The sequence below is a fragment of the Kogia breviceps genome, chromosome 16 (assembly GCF_026419965.1).
Source record: "Kogia breviceps isolate mKogBre1 chromosome 16, mKogBre1 haplotype 1, whole genome shotgun sequence".
In the NCBI taxonomy this organism is placed as follows: Eukaryota; Metazoa; Chordata; class Mammalia; order Artiodactyla; family Physeteridae; genus Kogia; species Kogia breviceps.
The window spans coordinates 78370612-78386510 of NC_081325.1; the positions used below are offsets into that span (position 1 = coordinate 78370612).

Consider the following 15899-nt stretch of genomic DNA (forward strand, 5'->3'; position numbering starts at 1 on the left):
GCCTGCCCCTCGCGCCCTAGTTTCTAATAATGAATGAGTCGTGCGTGGGGAACAGGGCAGCACCTCCGAGGCTCCGTGCAGCCCCGCTGTGGGGCGCCAGCCTTGCTGCGTTTCCCTCCATTCCCCCCCCCCCCCGCCGCAGCCACCCCATGTGGCCCTGCCCGCCTGGCCTGCTCCTCTTCCCGGGGATCAGTGATGTAACAGCTCCTTCCCGGGCCTGCCACGCGGAGCACTGCGGTGCGGGCCGCAGCCTCAGGCTGCCAGGCCCGTGTCTCCCCCGAAAGAGACCCTTCGCTTCGGGGCTCCGGAGATTCGCGCGGGTTTCCAGGCCGAAGCCAGCCAGCTGGGCCGCGATTTCTGAAGCGGCTCCATGGATGTCGCTACCCAATCAGTCAGTATTTTCACCACACAGTTGGCCGTAACTCCTGACTCAGCCCTGAGGGTCCTTCATTAGATATATCTTCAATATTTAGAAAACATGCCTCCAGTGCCGTGGAAGGTATGTAATTTCAGCTGTGAAAAGCCTCCATGTATACCACCAACATGTTTTTGTGTGGGAATTGGGTGAGTTTGCTTGGTTTTCTGGCTGATTCATCTCTGGAAGGAGACAGTCTTTCCTGGGAAGTAAATACAGAAATCATGTGGTCCTCCGGCCGGCCTCCTGGCGACAGCTTTTCTAGCGCCGTATGAAGCCCTGGGGTTGGATACTTGATCATTTGAGCATCTCTCTCAGGCTAACTGATTTCCACCCACCGTCCTCGGGCTGTGGTTTCTGCTGGCCCGTGTGCGTGGCTGGCTCTTCTTCTCATGGTCCGTGTTCTGGCCTCGGCATCCACGTTTCATTCTGCAGAGGCTACTGCAGTTGCACTGTAATGTGAACAGCTGGGGACGCACCAGGATGTATGCCTGTCGTAAAGAGGGGCTGTTGCGTAGGGGGAACGTCGGGAGAGGAAGCGACAGCCTCGGAGAGGTCAGCGGGTTGGGGGCGGATGCAGAAACCGGACGGGTCTCTATCAGGCTGCCCGGCCTGCCCCTCTGCCTCCTTGGAACCCGGGCCTCTGTTCCCTTTTCTGTCCCTTCTTCATAAATGCCCCCTGCCGGCACCAGCACCCTCCCCAGCACAGGGACCATCCGGCCTGTGTCCCCGTCCCCCTCCTGACGCTCCTGGGGACACGGGGTCGCTGTGCTGTGCTCTGGACCGTGGGAGCCCTCGGCCCCTGGCTCACAGGGCAGTACTTACCTGGCCAGCGACTCCGGACTCCCTGCCCTTCTCTTTGGGGGAGGAGCTGACAGGCTGGGTCCCCTCTGGCCCGGGCGGGGGACCTGGGCTCACATCTAAGACCTGCGGGTGAGGTTCTTTCTCCGACGCTGTAAACCTCGTCTCCCTTCCTCGGGCTCTCTCGTTTCACCGTCTGGTCACTCACCTGGCCCATCTCGCCCGCACCTCCATACTGACTACATCAGCTCAGCCTGGAGTCGTCGCTTCTCGTCGATAGGCTGGTTCCCTGACTTCTACGTGGGGAAGCCGTGTCCCCAGCACGGAGACTGCCCCCTGAACAGGCAGGGACGTGACCCGTCCTCCCAGCCCCTCCGCAGGCAGCACGTGAGGGACCCACCCGGGCCTGCTTTCCAGGGGAGCCGGGCCTCTGTGGCCCCCATGGGACAGGGGGTGGCAGGTAACCCACCCGCGCGAGCTGAGCTGCAACCTGCTCCCCCACGGGGAGGTCTGAGCCCCAGCACCCACCCGTGACCAGAGACGAGGCTCCATCTCTGCACAGGCCCTGGTGATGTGTGTCGTGAGGGGGTCACGGTGGGAAACCGGATGGAAACCCCCCTTTGATCACTGCTGCCTTTTTTCACATGGAAGTCGCAGGAACGATTGTGTCTGCTTCACCTGCAGCCTCGTCTGGAAACTTATTTTTGTCAAAATCGTCACTGTTGTTTTTGCTCCCGTGTATTTCACAAGGTGGGCAGTGGCGGCCAGTGCTCTGTCCTGTCCAGCCCAGTCCCGGCCTCCCGCCCGGGCGCCCCAAGCACAGGACTCTTCATCTGCTGCTGTGAACTATCGAATTAGGAGAGCCCAGAGCAGGCCAAAAGTCGTCTGTGGTTAGAGTTTTTATTTTTATTTTGGCTCTGGACCCAGTAGATTATGGTTTAGGTCAGCCGGCATCTACCATTTTTCAGATGGTCAGTGTTTCCAAGTGAAGTGGACCATCACTGGTGCTTCTGTGATCCAAACAGTTTTGTGTTGAGAAGTACGTCCGTGGCAGAAAAATGCCACCGAGAGCCGTGCCGGGACCCGGATTTGTCTGGGAAGGAAGGGCCTGTCGTTCCCATTGAGTGTGGTCAGTGGGGAGGGGCTCCGGCAGAGGCCAAGGGCCCAGGTCCGGTGACGGGAGAGAGGGTGCGCACCTGGGCTCCTGCCTCACCACGGGAAGTCCAGACCCTGCTGCTGGCCCTGGAACGGCGAGTGGTTCACGCAGAGCACTCCGATCTGATCGGCAGTTAGACCCGTGGGTTCCACTTATCGAGCGTCACTTTGATCATGGCACCCGAGTAAGGCTTGCAGAAGCAGGAGTGAAGACTCCCGGGTGCAGACAGACACCCGCGGGTGTGGGCAGGGGTGACGGAAGGGGCCGCATCCCACACTCCTCATCACGAGGGAGCTGAAGTGCTGGGGAAAGTGAGCCAGAAAAACGCCTCAAGTTTAGAAACACCTCGGTGCTGTATCATCTTCTTACCCATCAAACAAGAAATGTTGCCTTTTAAAGCTATAAACAGACACCAGAACAAGGAATTGCTTTGTCATTGGATCCCTGTACATTTCAAAAATGGTCGTTAGGGGACTTCCCTGGTGGCGCAGTGGTTGAGAATCCGACTGCCGATGCAGCGGACGCGGGGTCAAGCCCTGGTCCGGGAAGATTCCACACGCCACGGAGCAACTAAGCCCGTGCGCCGCAACTACTGAGCCTGCGCTCTAGAGCCCACGAGCCACAACTACTGAAGCCCGCACGCCCAGAACCCATACTCCGCAATAATAGAAACCACCTCAGTGAGAAGCCTGTGCACCGCAACAAAGAGTAGCCCCCGCCAGCTGCAACTAGAGAAAGCCCGCGCAGCAACGAAGACCCAAAGCAGCCAAAAATAAATAAATACATTTCTTTAAAAAAAAAAGAAAGAAAGAAAGAGATGGTCGTTAGGTGGAACCACCTCTACAAAAATTGATCTGGGGGCTTCCCTGGTGGCGCAGTGGTTGAGAGTCCGCCTGCCGATGCAGGGGACGCGGGTTCGTGCCCCGGTCCGGGAAGATCCCACGTGCCGCGGAGCGGCTGGGCCCGTGAGCCGTGGCCGCTGAGCCTGCGTGTCCGGAGCCTGTGCTCCGCAACGGGAGAGGCCCGCATACCGGGAAAAAAAAAAAAATTGATCTGGTAATTCGAGGCTAGATTACATGTTTACGTCCCACTCCGACATGTAACTCAGCTAATAGGTTCTGTTTGTTTCAGCTGAAATTCAAAACTTCCATTAGGTGACTAACACTGGGTGAAATTGATCTTCCGCTTATTTTAGACCCTCTTTTGTCCTTGTGTGCTTTCTGACTTTAACAGCCCAGGCTGCTGTGCCCCCAATCCTAACAAGGCTGATGGCGAAGTTGTTAAAGGCGCAGCCACTGCATCTGACGTACCTGATGGCCCCGCGAGGCCCCTAGAAATGGGGTGTTTCCTTGGCTCAGGCCCAGAGAGCGAGGGCGCGGCGCTTGCTGTGTTCCTCCCGTTTTCCCCCAGGCATAATCTCTTTTCCAGCTTCTCGGCTGTTGGGCGTGGTCCTTTGGAAACGCATCCGGCTCAGTTTTATCCATCAGGAAATGCTATCTATTAAAAACCAGACCTTAAAGATACCATTCGTTTTCCCTAAAATGGAGAGGATCCTGCATTCTGGTGAAACCCAAGCTTCACTGTGATAAGAGGAGGGGGTGGATTTGTCTGGGAAGGAAGGGCCCATCTCAGCTTCAGAGACGTGAGTTCGCTGCACTGACGCAGGGTGGGGTCTCAGCACGGACGCAGAAGCAAGTGACGGGCAATGCTCGGGACCCAGGAATTCGTGGTGAGACCTAACCGACAGCTTTATTGAGGTAAAATTCATGGATCCTAAAACGCCTCTGTTCAAGTGGAATTTAGTACTGAACCAAGTTATGGAACATCGCCATAATCTAATCTGATTGATTGATCGATTGATGGCCACACCGTGCGGCAGGTGGGATCTTAGTTCCCCGACCAGGGATTGAACCCGTGCCCCCCATATTGGGAGTGTGGAGCCTTAACCACTGGACCGCCAGGGAAGTCCCCATCGTAATCTAGTTTTAAAACATTTTCATCACCCCGAAGAAACCCAGTACCCAAGCAACAGCTCCCCCAGCCCCTGGCAGCCACCACCATGCTTTCCGTCCCCATGGATTTGGCTGTTCTGGACGTTCCACACAAACAGATCACCCAGCCTTTGCTCCTTTGTGCCCGGCCCCTTCCTCCTGTGCAGGGTTTGATTTGCATTTCCTTGAGGGCTGCTGATTTTGAGCATCTTTCCGTGTGATGTTGGCCACTGTAACTCTTTGGAGAAAGTCTAGTCAAGTCTCCTTATTTGTCTTTTCGTTATTGGTTGCGATGGCCTCTGTCTATCCCAGGTACCAACCCCTGGTTAGATATGATTTGCGAGTATTTTCTAGGGCAACACTGGGGACCTTTCGCGCACCCTCAGGGGCCGCGCAGGCACAGCCTGGACCTCTGCTTCACCTGCATTTTGGTGGAACATCGTGTGGTGCCCCAGGAACGTGGAAATCTGTGGGGCCGGGTCCCACCCACCTTCCTGCCACCCCCGGGAGGGTGTCCGGCACAGTTTCCGGTGGCCGCCTGGCGTTCCGATGCAGGGGAGCCGCCTCCTGCCCACCACCCCCAGGATCGGGCTGCGCTCAGCCGCTGGTCTCCAGCCGTTTCCCAGGGCGTCGTGCCCGCGGCCCTTTGGTCACGCACACACCGCTTCCTCTGCAGTCAAGGAGACCCTTCCTGCCGCTTCAGCACGAAGGCTGAGCCCTTCGTGTAGTGCCCTTCTGCCCCCCAGGTCTGTCGCGGAACCCCCTCTGGGGCCCTTCTGGCTGCACGCCCTCTGAGCAGGCAAGCAGCGGTGCCCTTCCAGCTCCTGGTAAGCTGGATGCTTCATCTGTGGGGTTCCTGATGGTCGCCCTGGGGCCCAGGGAGAGGCGGGCGGCACTTTGGCTTACCTCATCCTTCTTCTGCGTTATAACCTGTGGGTGCCCCTCTGCACTCAGCTCGAGGTGGGGAACTTTCCCTTTCATGTCCACAGAGCCCTGGGGGTGCAGCTGCCAACCTCAGGTGTACCCGGGGCCTTAGGTGTACCCGGGGCCTCAGGTGTACCTGCAAAGTCGACTTCCGTGGGTGACACGTGTTGGGGGCTGAGCTGTGTCGCCTTAGGGGCATGTGCGGGCTCTAAAGCCCTGTCCCTGCTCCAGTGGGCCTGGAAATGGCAGCAAAGGGCATCACAGCGGGGAGTGTGGGTTTCAGAGTCGAGGGGCCAGTGTGGAGCGAAGGGGTGCAGGATGTTTAGGAGGCTCACCCTCCCCAGGTCACCCAGCTCCTCTCGTGCTTCAGCTCCTCCGCCGCCCCTGAGGAGAGGCTCTGGGCAGCCCAGAAGCAACGGCCCCTCCCTGCCCCGCAGCTCTTACTCAAGTGTCTCCTGCGCCCCCTGGGCCTTCCTGAAGGTGGAGGAAACACGCAGGTTCAGGGCCTCTTCCCATCGGAGGTTCAGCCTCTGGGCTCTGACGTGGTCTCTTCTCGCCCGTGTGTGTGTCGGATGGAGCAGGGCAGAAAGTCTGCTGAGGTTCCCGCCTGGTTTAGCACATGCTGGTAGAGAGATGGGGAGTGGGTTTGTTTCTGTTGACGGTTTGTAGATTTGCGATTAAGCAGCTGAGACAGCTCTGCCTTTGTAATTTGGACACGTTATCTGCTGTCTGGCTCAGCAGCAGCGTGTAAGTAGCCCTGAAGTCCCGCGACTTGTAAGGAGTGTTGAACACGTGTTGGCGGTGTCTCCGGGGAAGGTGGGGCTCGTCTTCCCGCTGCGCGTCCGCGTGGCTGCGCGTCCGCGTGGAGCGCTAGGAGGGCCGGCTCCGGGGCAGGGTTTGCTGGCCGCTTCCTGCTGCCGTCGTCCGAAGGGGACCCGACCCCCCTCCCGGCGCCAGGGACGGAGCCCCGTCCCTGCTCTGTCACACGGGGCTCAGGAGGCGCAAGGTTCATCCGCAGAGGAGCTTGTGTCGTGATGACGTGGCGAGTCCGCTGCCTGCCGTGTTGGGCTTGTTTTCCGACCTCGTCCCACAGGCAGCTGTCGTACCCCGAGCGGTGCGGCGGGAACAGCGCCGACTGGCGAGTGGCATCTGAGGCGTCGGATGATTACGGCCAAGCCCGCCTGGGCCCAGGGTATGAATTGGCCTTAACGGACCCCCTTCTGCCTGGCCTCCCTGGGGACGGGGCTCCTGCTGTGCCTCTGCCCGGCAGCCGCGGAACCGCTGTCTTCGAAGTTTAGGGGGAAAGGTTTCCAGGATTTTCATGTTTGTGTTAAAAGTTATATTTTTAGGGCTTCCCTGGCGGCGCAGGGGTCGAGAGTCCGCCTGCCGACGCGGGGGACGCGGGTTCGCGCCCCGGTCCGGGAGGATCCCACGTGCCGCGGAGCGGCTGGGCCCGTGAGCCGTGGCCGCTGAGCCTGCGCGTCCGGAGCCTGTGCTCCGCGACGGGAGAGGCTGCGGCGGTGAGAGTCCCGCGTACCACAAAATAAATAAATAAAAGTTATATTTTTATGCTTTCTTTCCTTGCCTGGCTCATTAATTACATATTCTTTTTCAGCGTAACTGCCTGAATCCACTAGACTATGAGAAGCACCTGTTTGACTGTGTTTTGAGACATAAAGGGAAATCGGGGGCCTTTTCAACCTTCTTAACTTTCATACCCAGAGGTTCATTTATGAAGCTCCTAAGCAGATTTGGAAGTCAACACCCCTTACTGGTGGCCTCGCCCCGAGGGGAAGGAGGCAGGGAGCCGGCTGCAGAGAGGGAGGGCTTCTTGCCAGGAGGGCAGCTGGCCTCCGCGTGGCCTCGTCCACACAGCGAGGCCCGAAGCAGGGGAAAGTAGGGAATGTACCAAGGAAACGTGCGGACAGGCAGCTGCTGTGGACTGGGGGTGATGGACTGGGGATGTACACACGTGAATAGACTTCCTTCCGCGAGAAGTCGACAGAAGAGCAGACGAGACGACAGTATAAGCAAAATAGAAAAAGAAAAGGGCAACGTAAGACTAACAATAATCTCAGACAACAGAAATGCTGGATTTTGCTCTGTTACCACCATTTGGCTTTAAAAAGTGAAGGTTCCCTGAAGCCACAAAGGCTGGACATGGTGCTGGACGGGACGGGCTGGGCGCAAAGGCTGGACACGGTGCTGGACGGGACGGGCTGGGCGCCAGGAGCATATGGCCGCGTGTTTCCTTTCGTTGCCTCTGTTTGTTCTTGAAAACGCTGAACAAGGGGCAGCCGTGCTCAGCCTTGTCTGTGGGGGGAGGTCCAGGGCCCCGTGCTGGGGCCGCCTGTCCGTCGGGGGAGGTCCAGGGCCCCGTGCTGGGGCCGCCTGTCCGTCGGGGGAGGTCCAGGGCCCCGTGCTGGGGCCGCCTGTCCGTGGGGGGAGGTCCAGGGCCCCGTGCTGGGGCCGCCTGTCCGTGGGGCGAGGTCCAGGGCCCCGTGCTGGGGCCGCCTGTCCGTGGGGGGAGGTCAGGGCCCCGTGCTGGGGCCGCCTGTCCGTGGGGGGAGGTCCAGGGCCCCGTGCTGGGGCCGCCTGTCCGTGGGGCGAGGTCCAGGGCCCCGTGCTGGGGCCGCCTGTCCGTGGGGGGAGGTCCAGGGCCCCGTGCTGGGGCCGCTCTACGAGGCTTCACCTTGATCTCTCAGCAGCAGCTGTCGTGTCTCAGGCACCGCGGTGCTCACTGCGTACGGTCGGTTGAGTGTCACCGGAAGGTTCTTCGGGTCGGAGGTGTTTCCTCAATGTCTGGCGCGCCACGCTCGGGGTAGTGCGACGATGAGTCCGACCCAGGGCTTCTCTGCTTCCGGGGAGGCGGATTGATGGAGCCGCTGCAGTGTGTGAACAGCCTTTCTGCTCTGAACTCAGAGTTTTACTTTTCTTCTTTCGTTAAAGACCTTTCCCCAAAGTTCTGGGATTGTCGTCTTTTTTCTGAAGGCTTAAGGTTTTGCTGTCACTCTCTGTTTTTGAATGGACCCGCCCTGTGGCATGTCCCCCGCCCACCGGCTTTGAAGGCCCCCTTCTGGTGGCCGCTCAGATCACTTCCCTGAAGAGCTGGGCGGGGGCTGGAAGCACTTATCCCGTGAGGGCCCAGTGGACGGGCAGGGGTGGGGGGCCCGGCCCTGCAGGTGCGCCCAGCCCTCCCCGGGGCCCGGCATGGACCCGCATCCAAGCCAAACCCCCGGAGGAGCCTGCCCCCCGCCCCGAGGCCCGCTCTGACCACTCTTTCCCCCGCAGTGTGCTGGGGAGGAGGACTGGGTGGACAGCCGGACCGTGTACGTGGGCCACCGCGAGCCCCCGCCGGGTGCTGAGGCGTACATCCCGCAGAGGTGCCCGGACAACAGAATCGTCTCCTCCAAGGTAAGCGTCAGCCTGCGACCTCCCCGCATGGCCCTCGGCGCGTGGGCCCTTCCTGGCCCAGCGACCCCCCGCCTTGGACGGCTGGGCTGCCAGCTCGGCACCCCTCCGGTTGCCCCGGACGCTGTTAAGACGACGTCACAGCACGTTGTCTTCACGTCCCTCTCACCTGTGTGTCACGTTTAAGGATCAGATTTGAAGTCTAGGACGTTCAGATCCCGCCGGCACCGCGTACTAGCCGTCTGGCCGCGTGCCACTATCGAGCCACCCCAGGCCAGGGTCTCCTCCTGCAAAACGGAGACGATGCAGGTGCCCCGGTGCCATCAGCGTGCAAACGCGCACGCTGGACGCGTGTCAGAGGCCGTCAGTTAGGAGCAGTGGCGCAAAGAGGAGGACCTGTGCGTGTCGCCGCTTACGGGGGGCGTGACCGTCTCTTGGCCTGGAGGTGGGGTTGCAGAACCGTCTTCACACCTCAGAGTAACCGGTAGCTGGGTCTTGAGAATGGGGTCGCTGACTCTGGGAAACAGTAAACGGTGGCTTTGCAGGCTGCGGAGAACATTCCACATGCCTGGGTGTCCTGCACACTCAGACCCACGTCACAGACCCACGCTGCATGTCCAGGTACCTGCGGTGGACCCGCTTAATTCTTTCATGAGTTATCAAGAGTGTCCCGTGCTTGTTATGAATACTTGACAACAGACAAGCTTTTCTAAAGCAGTTAAAAAAAATTTTTTTTTTTTTAGTAGAAGTACAGTTGATTTGCAATGTTGTGTTAATTTTTGCTGTACAGCAAAGCGGCTCAGTTACACGTGTACATATATATATATATACACATTCTTTTCCATTATGGTTTATCCCGGGGTATTAAATAGAGTTCCCTGTGCTCCACACTAGGACCTTGTTGTCCAGCCATTCTATATGTGATAGCTGCATCTACCAAACCCCAAACTCCCAGCCCACCCCTCCCCCGTCCCCCTCCCCCTCGGCAACCACCAGTCTGTTCTCTGTGTCTGTGAGTCTGTTTCTGTTTCGTAGATAGGTTCATTTGTGTAAGGCAGTTTTCTTAATGGAATTATTTTATTTTAAAACTGCAATGTAAAATAATAACTTTAGGGCTTCCCTGGTGGCGCAGCGGTTGAGAGCCCGCCTGCCGATGCAGGGGACGCGGGTTCGTGCCCCGGTCTGGGAAGATCCCACGTGCCGCGGAGCGGCTGGGCCCGTGAGCCGCGGCCGCTGAGCCTGCGCGTCCGGAGCCTGCGCTCCGCAATGGGAGAGGCCACAACAGTGAGAGGCCCGCGTACCCCAATAATAATAATAATAATAATAATAATAATAACTTTAATCTCCAGAAACACAGCACGGGTAAAAGTCAGTTGTTCGTAAACAGAATCACAGCCAAACAAACGTAGTCCGCGGTCGCCCAGACGCGACCAATGAAAGGAGCAATAAACAGGAGGACCTCGTATCCAGAAATAGGTCTTTGTAGTCGTGACATTTCTAAGTTAGACGGTCTCGAGTGGAGCTCACCGAACATGGACTCTGCCAACCACTAGTGCCCCCAGAGGAACAACATCTCCAACGTATTTCTTAGAAATCTGCTCGTGTGCGGGGCACACGCGTCGAGGAATGGGGAAGCGCACTGAAAACACTCCGCTGTTGTGCACGCGTGAACTTGCGGGGACGGCTTCGAGTCCCGAGTGCCCACGCTGCGCCGTGTCTAGTCTGGGCAGGACGCTTGACAGAGCCACCTCGGCTGCTGAGTCACACCCCGCACAGCTGGCTTCTCCCCCGGGGGCGAAGCTTGGGCCCTGCTGTCCCAGCCCCGTTCCTCCCGGGAACCAGGAAGGTTCTGTGCAGCCGCTCAAAGGAAACTTCAGAAACTCAGGGATCGGGGCAGCAAAGCCCTTCTTGACACATTCGGTGGACTAGAGCCCGAGGCTGCAGGGCACTGTGTTTGTTACGAAGCCCCGTCCACGCTCTGGGGGAGATAATTGAGAGCAGTGATTCCTAAATCCCGTTTAGGACCCCTTTCTGTGATTCAAGTTTCGAGCCAATTTATCATTTTCAGGTTTTCCCTCTAATATTCCCGCAGCCGGTGGCCAGCGAGATGTTGAGGGGCCCCGTGTCACCTCCCAGGGTCTGCTCGGCGCCGCCTTTCTCTCCTGCCTTGCCTGCGGTGGCTTCTTCCTATGTGCCCCGAGGCTCCTTGGGTTCTGACAGAGGAAACCTACCCCTGGGGCGAGGGCGTCGTAAGGATGGGTTTTGATGCAGGTGCAGGTCCCGGGCGCCTTTTCAAAACTGTTTCTTTTCAGGAAAGTTCCTTCACCCCAGGAAGCTGTGGAGCAGGACCTAACAGAATTAAGTCAGCATCTGCCCCAGGAGCCAGATCAGGCTGTCACACAGGAGGGGTGGGTTTTGGTGAAAAGTCAACAAGTCTCAGCTCTGAGGAGGGAGGGGACTTGCAGGATTAGTGGCTTGAAGTCAGTTCCAGGTAGATGATGGTGTGTAATTTCAAGAACAATTGCAGACAGCGTAACCTCGGTTGCTAATTGATCTCAGTACAGAGGAGATCCTCAGATGAGGCCCTAGAATCCAAGTCCGTAGCAGGGTGGACAGGCCATGGATTTAGACCAGATGACGTGGACATCTGGACACACGATCATTTTCATTTAAAAACACTATACTTCAATTAAAAAAATAAATAAAAATACATTTAAATACTGAAATTAAGACAACAAAACAGCTCAGGATGTGGAAAATACAACTTAATTTGTAAAGCATAAGTTTACAAACAGGTTTGGAGAATATGTTTGTGGTGATGTATATATTTGTGTTCTTGGGGAGAGAACATTCATTTCTACCTTAAAAGAAAAGATTGTCGACGAAGATTTCATAAGTGCGCAGACGCACTTTAGTAATAAGTTTTATGACTTATTACTTTAGGAGTAGTAGTACTACTACCAGCAGTAAAGTAGTAAGTTTGATTTTATTAAATCCAAGGTTGTGAAAGCATTTAGCACGTGAAAAGTTACACGAGGGGTGACAATGCTCATCTGGCCTGATCCGAAGAAGTGCTGTCACTGGTGATCAGTGAGTTCTGTTTCCTTTTGGGGCAGAACCTGGTAGAAATGACCCCAGCACAACTCCTTGGCTTCTGAGCTCACGCCGAGCCCCCAACCCAGGGCCTGCTCGAGCACCAGATCCTGGACTCAGGGGCCAATGAGGCTTCATCAAGTTACAAAATTGTACCTTTGGGCACAAACCGCGTGTGGCTCCCATCTCAGCCCTCAGGATGCTGTGGGATTAAATGTTCAGCTCAGGCTGTGCTGTCCCTCCACCCTGTACAGAAAGCTGAACTACTTGTGACTTTCCGGGTCGCCTTCCCTGGAGATCAGTGACGGTGCCTGGTGTGTTCTTAGGGCGCCCCGTGCACACCGGTGCGGGATTCCCCCTCCAGGCACACAATAGCCGCAGCCTCAGCGGTTTCCAGATGCTCTGGTTTCACTCTCCGGGGCTGGTGAAGCAGGGTGGCGCCAGGCTGTCCTCGTCTCCCCGTCTCCGTGTGACTAAAGGTCGACCAGGCGGGACGGCTTCTCTGCATCTGAGCCGCCGCCCTCCCAGTGAGTGCAGGACACAGGTGACTCTCACGGAAGGAAGAGAGTGGCCGGAACCAGCTCAGCGCTGAGGACACACGACCCCCCAGGGCAGATGCACACTTTGGGTGTGAAGTCTTTCATGGCGTGAAAGAAACGGAAGGCTAGTAATTGTCCTGTGGATTCAATGCTCCTCAAGTTGTCTGATGGGAAAGAGATGCTCCGCCGACCTCAGACTCCTGAGCTCCCTCATAGCAAAAAAAAAAAAAAAAAACCCTTTGTTCCATGCCTGTGGCTCAATACCAAGGATTCCAGTATTAAGTTCTATTCTCCTGATCGCGAGACTTGACGGATGTAGGTCAGAGTGTTGCATTGTACATTGTAATACAAAGTATTGCATTATATTGTGGCCCAAGTGTCTAAGCAAATATTTAGATCTTTACAGTTTAGCAGAGATCAAAAATGTACAATTGGGGGACTTCCCTGATGGCACAGTGGATAAGACCCCGTGCTCCCCATGCAGGGGGCCTGGGTTCTATCCCTGGTCAGGGAACTAGATCCCACATGCACGCTGCAACTAAAGATTCACACGCCGCAACTAAGGAGCCTGCCTGCCACAACTAAGACCTGGTGCAACCACATAAATAAGTAAATAAATAAATATTTTTTTAAAAAATGTGGTAGTGGAATATTTTTTAAATGTACAATTGGCACACCATTATCCAACTGCCAACTCTTACATGTGTAATAAAATGCTCATTTTATTTTATTTTATCCATACAGTACTGATATATCAGTGCAGTCATGAATGTTTCAACTATTTCACTGGGTTTTCACTTTTCTTACCATACATCATCAGGGATTTTGACCGTATTACTAATAATCAGCAGTAATAACTTATGACATTTATTCTGTAAAATATGGAGATCACAAAACATAATGTCTAAGCTGCAGCATGGGCCTCCTGTACCTGTTAAGAATAAAGTCATCATTTAAGTGGTTTTAAATTCCAGATCTGTACTGGTTCCCTGGTAGACTAGGATTTAGGAAACTGAAAGGGTGTCCTGAAATAATAGCATTAAATAGAATAAGACCAGATATTCACGTAGCGTGCTAGGGTTAATAAAAACTGATCTGCACGTTGGGTAAGATTGTAGAAGATGACGTTCTATAATAAATATATGCAGCTTTCTAATATGGAAACTTTCAAAAACATAGGAAAATAAAGAGAATAGGATAACAAATATCTATGCACATACCATCCACTGTCTGCAGTTATCAACAGATGGCCCAGTGTGTTTTTCTGTGCCTTTGTTTTCTTCCTCGAGATCATTTTGAAGCAAATCCTAAACAATATGTAATTTCCATCTATAAGTATTTCGGCAGATAGAAGATGGGATTTTAAGTAGGAACTTTTTCCATTAATGGGACTTTGCTACTGAATAGTGTGTCATAGGTGTTTGGGGAGGCATTTTGATTAACTACTGGGTAGTGAGTTTGTCAGCCTGGGTGCTGAGAGACAGGGTGGGTTTCCTGGGCTGGGGTCTTAAAGACAATTCCACTTTGGGATCAGTATCTCGTAGAAATAAGCATACGAAGAATGAAAGATCATTCTAGGTTGGTTACAGAACCACAAAAATGAGACATAAATGCCGTGATGACATAACTTATATTTCTTTTAATAACTCCTTTCGAAAGTTAGTGAAAAGTAACTGAATTTCATATGGCCCGCTTAAGAGAAAATATCTCTCAAACATTTTAAAAGATTGATTTGTTTGCGCTTCTTCTCAAGTTGTAGAATTTCATCGTCTCAGTCATTTTTGAGCCAGAACTCGGCCCTCATTACATTCCTTTAAGGCACATGCTGTTCTTAATACTCATTTTATAAACGAGAAGGGTAGAGCTCAGTCCTTACATTAAATAGTTTGCTCTAACCCAATTTTTAAATGTCAGGACCAGGGTTTAACATGGGGTCTGACTCCAAAGTCCATGTTTTTTGTGGTGTCGTAAAGAGTAAATATTTTGAGAATTCCATGGAGTAGTTGAATGTCCTGATATAGGAGGAGCAAGTTAAAAATTCAGATCATGGGTTTTTTTTGGGGGGGGGTTGTTTATTTTAAGGAAGAAAGTGCCTGTACTTTTACTGGCTATCAGGGTTGGGATTTTTTGTTTGTTTGTTTTTCTGATTGAGAAACAGAGATAAAGAAGATCTAGCAGTGTGCTCTGTCCTCTCAATTTCTGTGGCTACATTTCAGTCTCGGACCTGCCTTTTGGTTCTCAACTTGGTTGTACTCCAGTGAGGAAAACCTAGTGTGCATTTGACAAAATCCAACACTCAATCGTGACAAAAACTCTTGGAACGGAGGAGAATTTCCTCAAAAGCTACCAAAGAAACCCCCATAGCTAAAACCGTTCTTAATAGTGAAAAACTAGATGCTTTCACCCAAAGACTGAGAACGAGGCAAAGAGGCCCTTCTTACCATTCTTATTCAACGTCTTACTAGAAGTTGTAGCTAATACAGTAAGAGAAGGAAAGGGAATAAAAGATAGAGTGGGAAGGAAGAAATAAAGCTGTCTGTGTTTACAAGTGACATGATTGTCTATATAGAAAACCCAAAGAATTAACAGAACCTCTTGGAATTTATAAGCTATCATAGCAGACTGCAGGATGCAAAAGTCAATTGCGTCCCTATATGCCAGCAGCAAAGAAGTGGAATTTGAAATTAAAAACACAGCGTGATTTTCAAGAACCTGTGTTTGAGATCCTGGCGTTAAAGGAGCTCTTGGGGTGAGTTTGGTAACCAGCGTCAGGCTGCTCGGTGCCAGCGCCATCCCCTGATGGGAGCTGACCCAGGTGCTTGCGGGTCTGGATGCAGAGAGAGAACCCAGGTGCTTGCGGGTCTGGATGCAGAGAGAGAACCCAGGTGCTTACCGGTCCGATGAGAGAGATGGCAGGAAGAGCAGGCCCTCCCCCTCCACGGGACCATCCTCATTAAAAGGTAAAGCTGTCAAATGGAATTTTAAAAACAGTGTCCAACTCAGTGTTGACTGTAGGTTAATGACATACGGGACACGGTTGTTTTCAACGCAGAGGTTAGGGAAGGTGTCCTTCTGAGGCGAAAAACGAGACATTTGGCGAGTAAGTGGCCTGGCTACCCTCCCTGTGTCCCTCTGCAGCCCCCTAGGTAAGGGGGAGGGGCTGGCCCAGGACGCCTACTCAGTGCAGGAACCGTAGCCAAGCTGGGTCAAGGCCACCTGAAAATGGTGACTTCTGTTTTACTTTCTGTCTGCTCCTGGCCATGCTGTAACAAAACAGAGAGCTTACCAAAAATCACAATCAAAGAAAAATGCTAACCCTGTGTGTTTTGAGTTAACAATCAGAGGTTTATATTTTACCAGAGACATTTTAATAGTAAAACTATTCTCAAGCTACTTTGCCTTACCTTGAATTATTGGAATTAGGTAGTTGACATCTGCTGCTTTTGGAGCACATGTTCTGTGTTAGCAGTTGCTTTTACAGTCAACAAGTTGATAAAATGTCTACAGACACTCTCAATTTTGTTTTGTATCTAAAACTAGACATTTTGTACTTTGAAATTCAGGACTGC

General features: G+C 53.8%; 1 protein-coding gene across 7 annotated transcripts in view; it reads left to right on the forward strand.

Moving 5' to 3' along the window:
- Window positions 1–15899, forward strand: part of ATP11A (ATPase phospholipid transporting 11A) — a 115049-nt gene that overhangs the window by 44141 nt on the left and 55009 nt on the right. For all 7 annotated transcript variants that reach the window (XM_067016862.1, XM_059041558.2, XM_067016863.1 and 4 more), the window contains exon 2: window positions 8579–8701. In XM_067016862.1, coding sequence (XP_066872963.1) covers window positions 8579–8701 — 123 coding nt within the window. The remainder of the gene's footprint in view (window positions 1–8578; window positions 8702–15899) is intronic.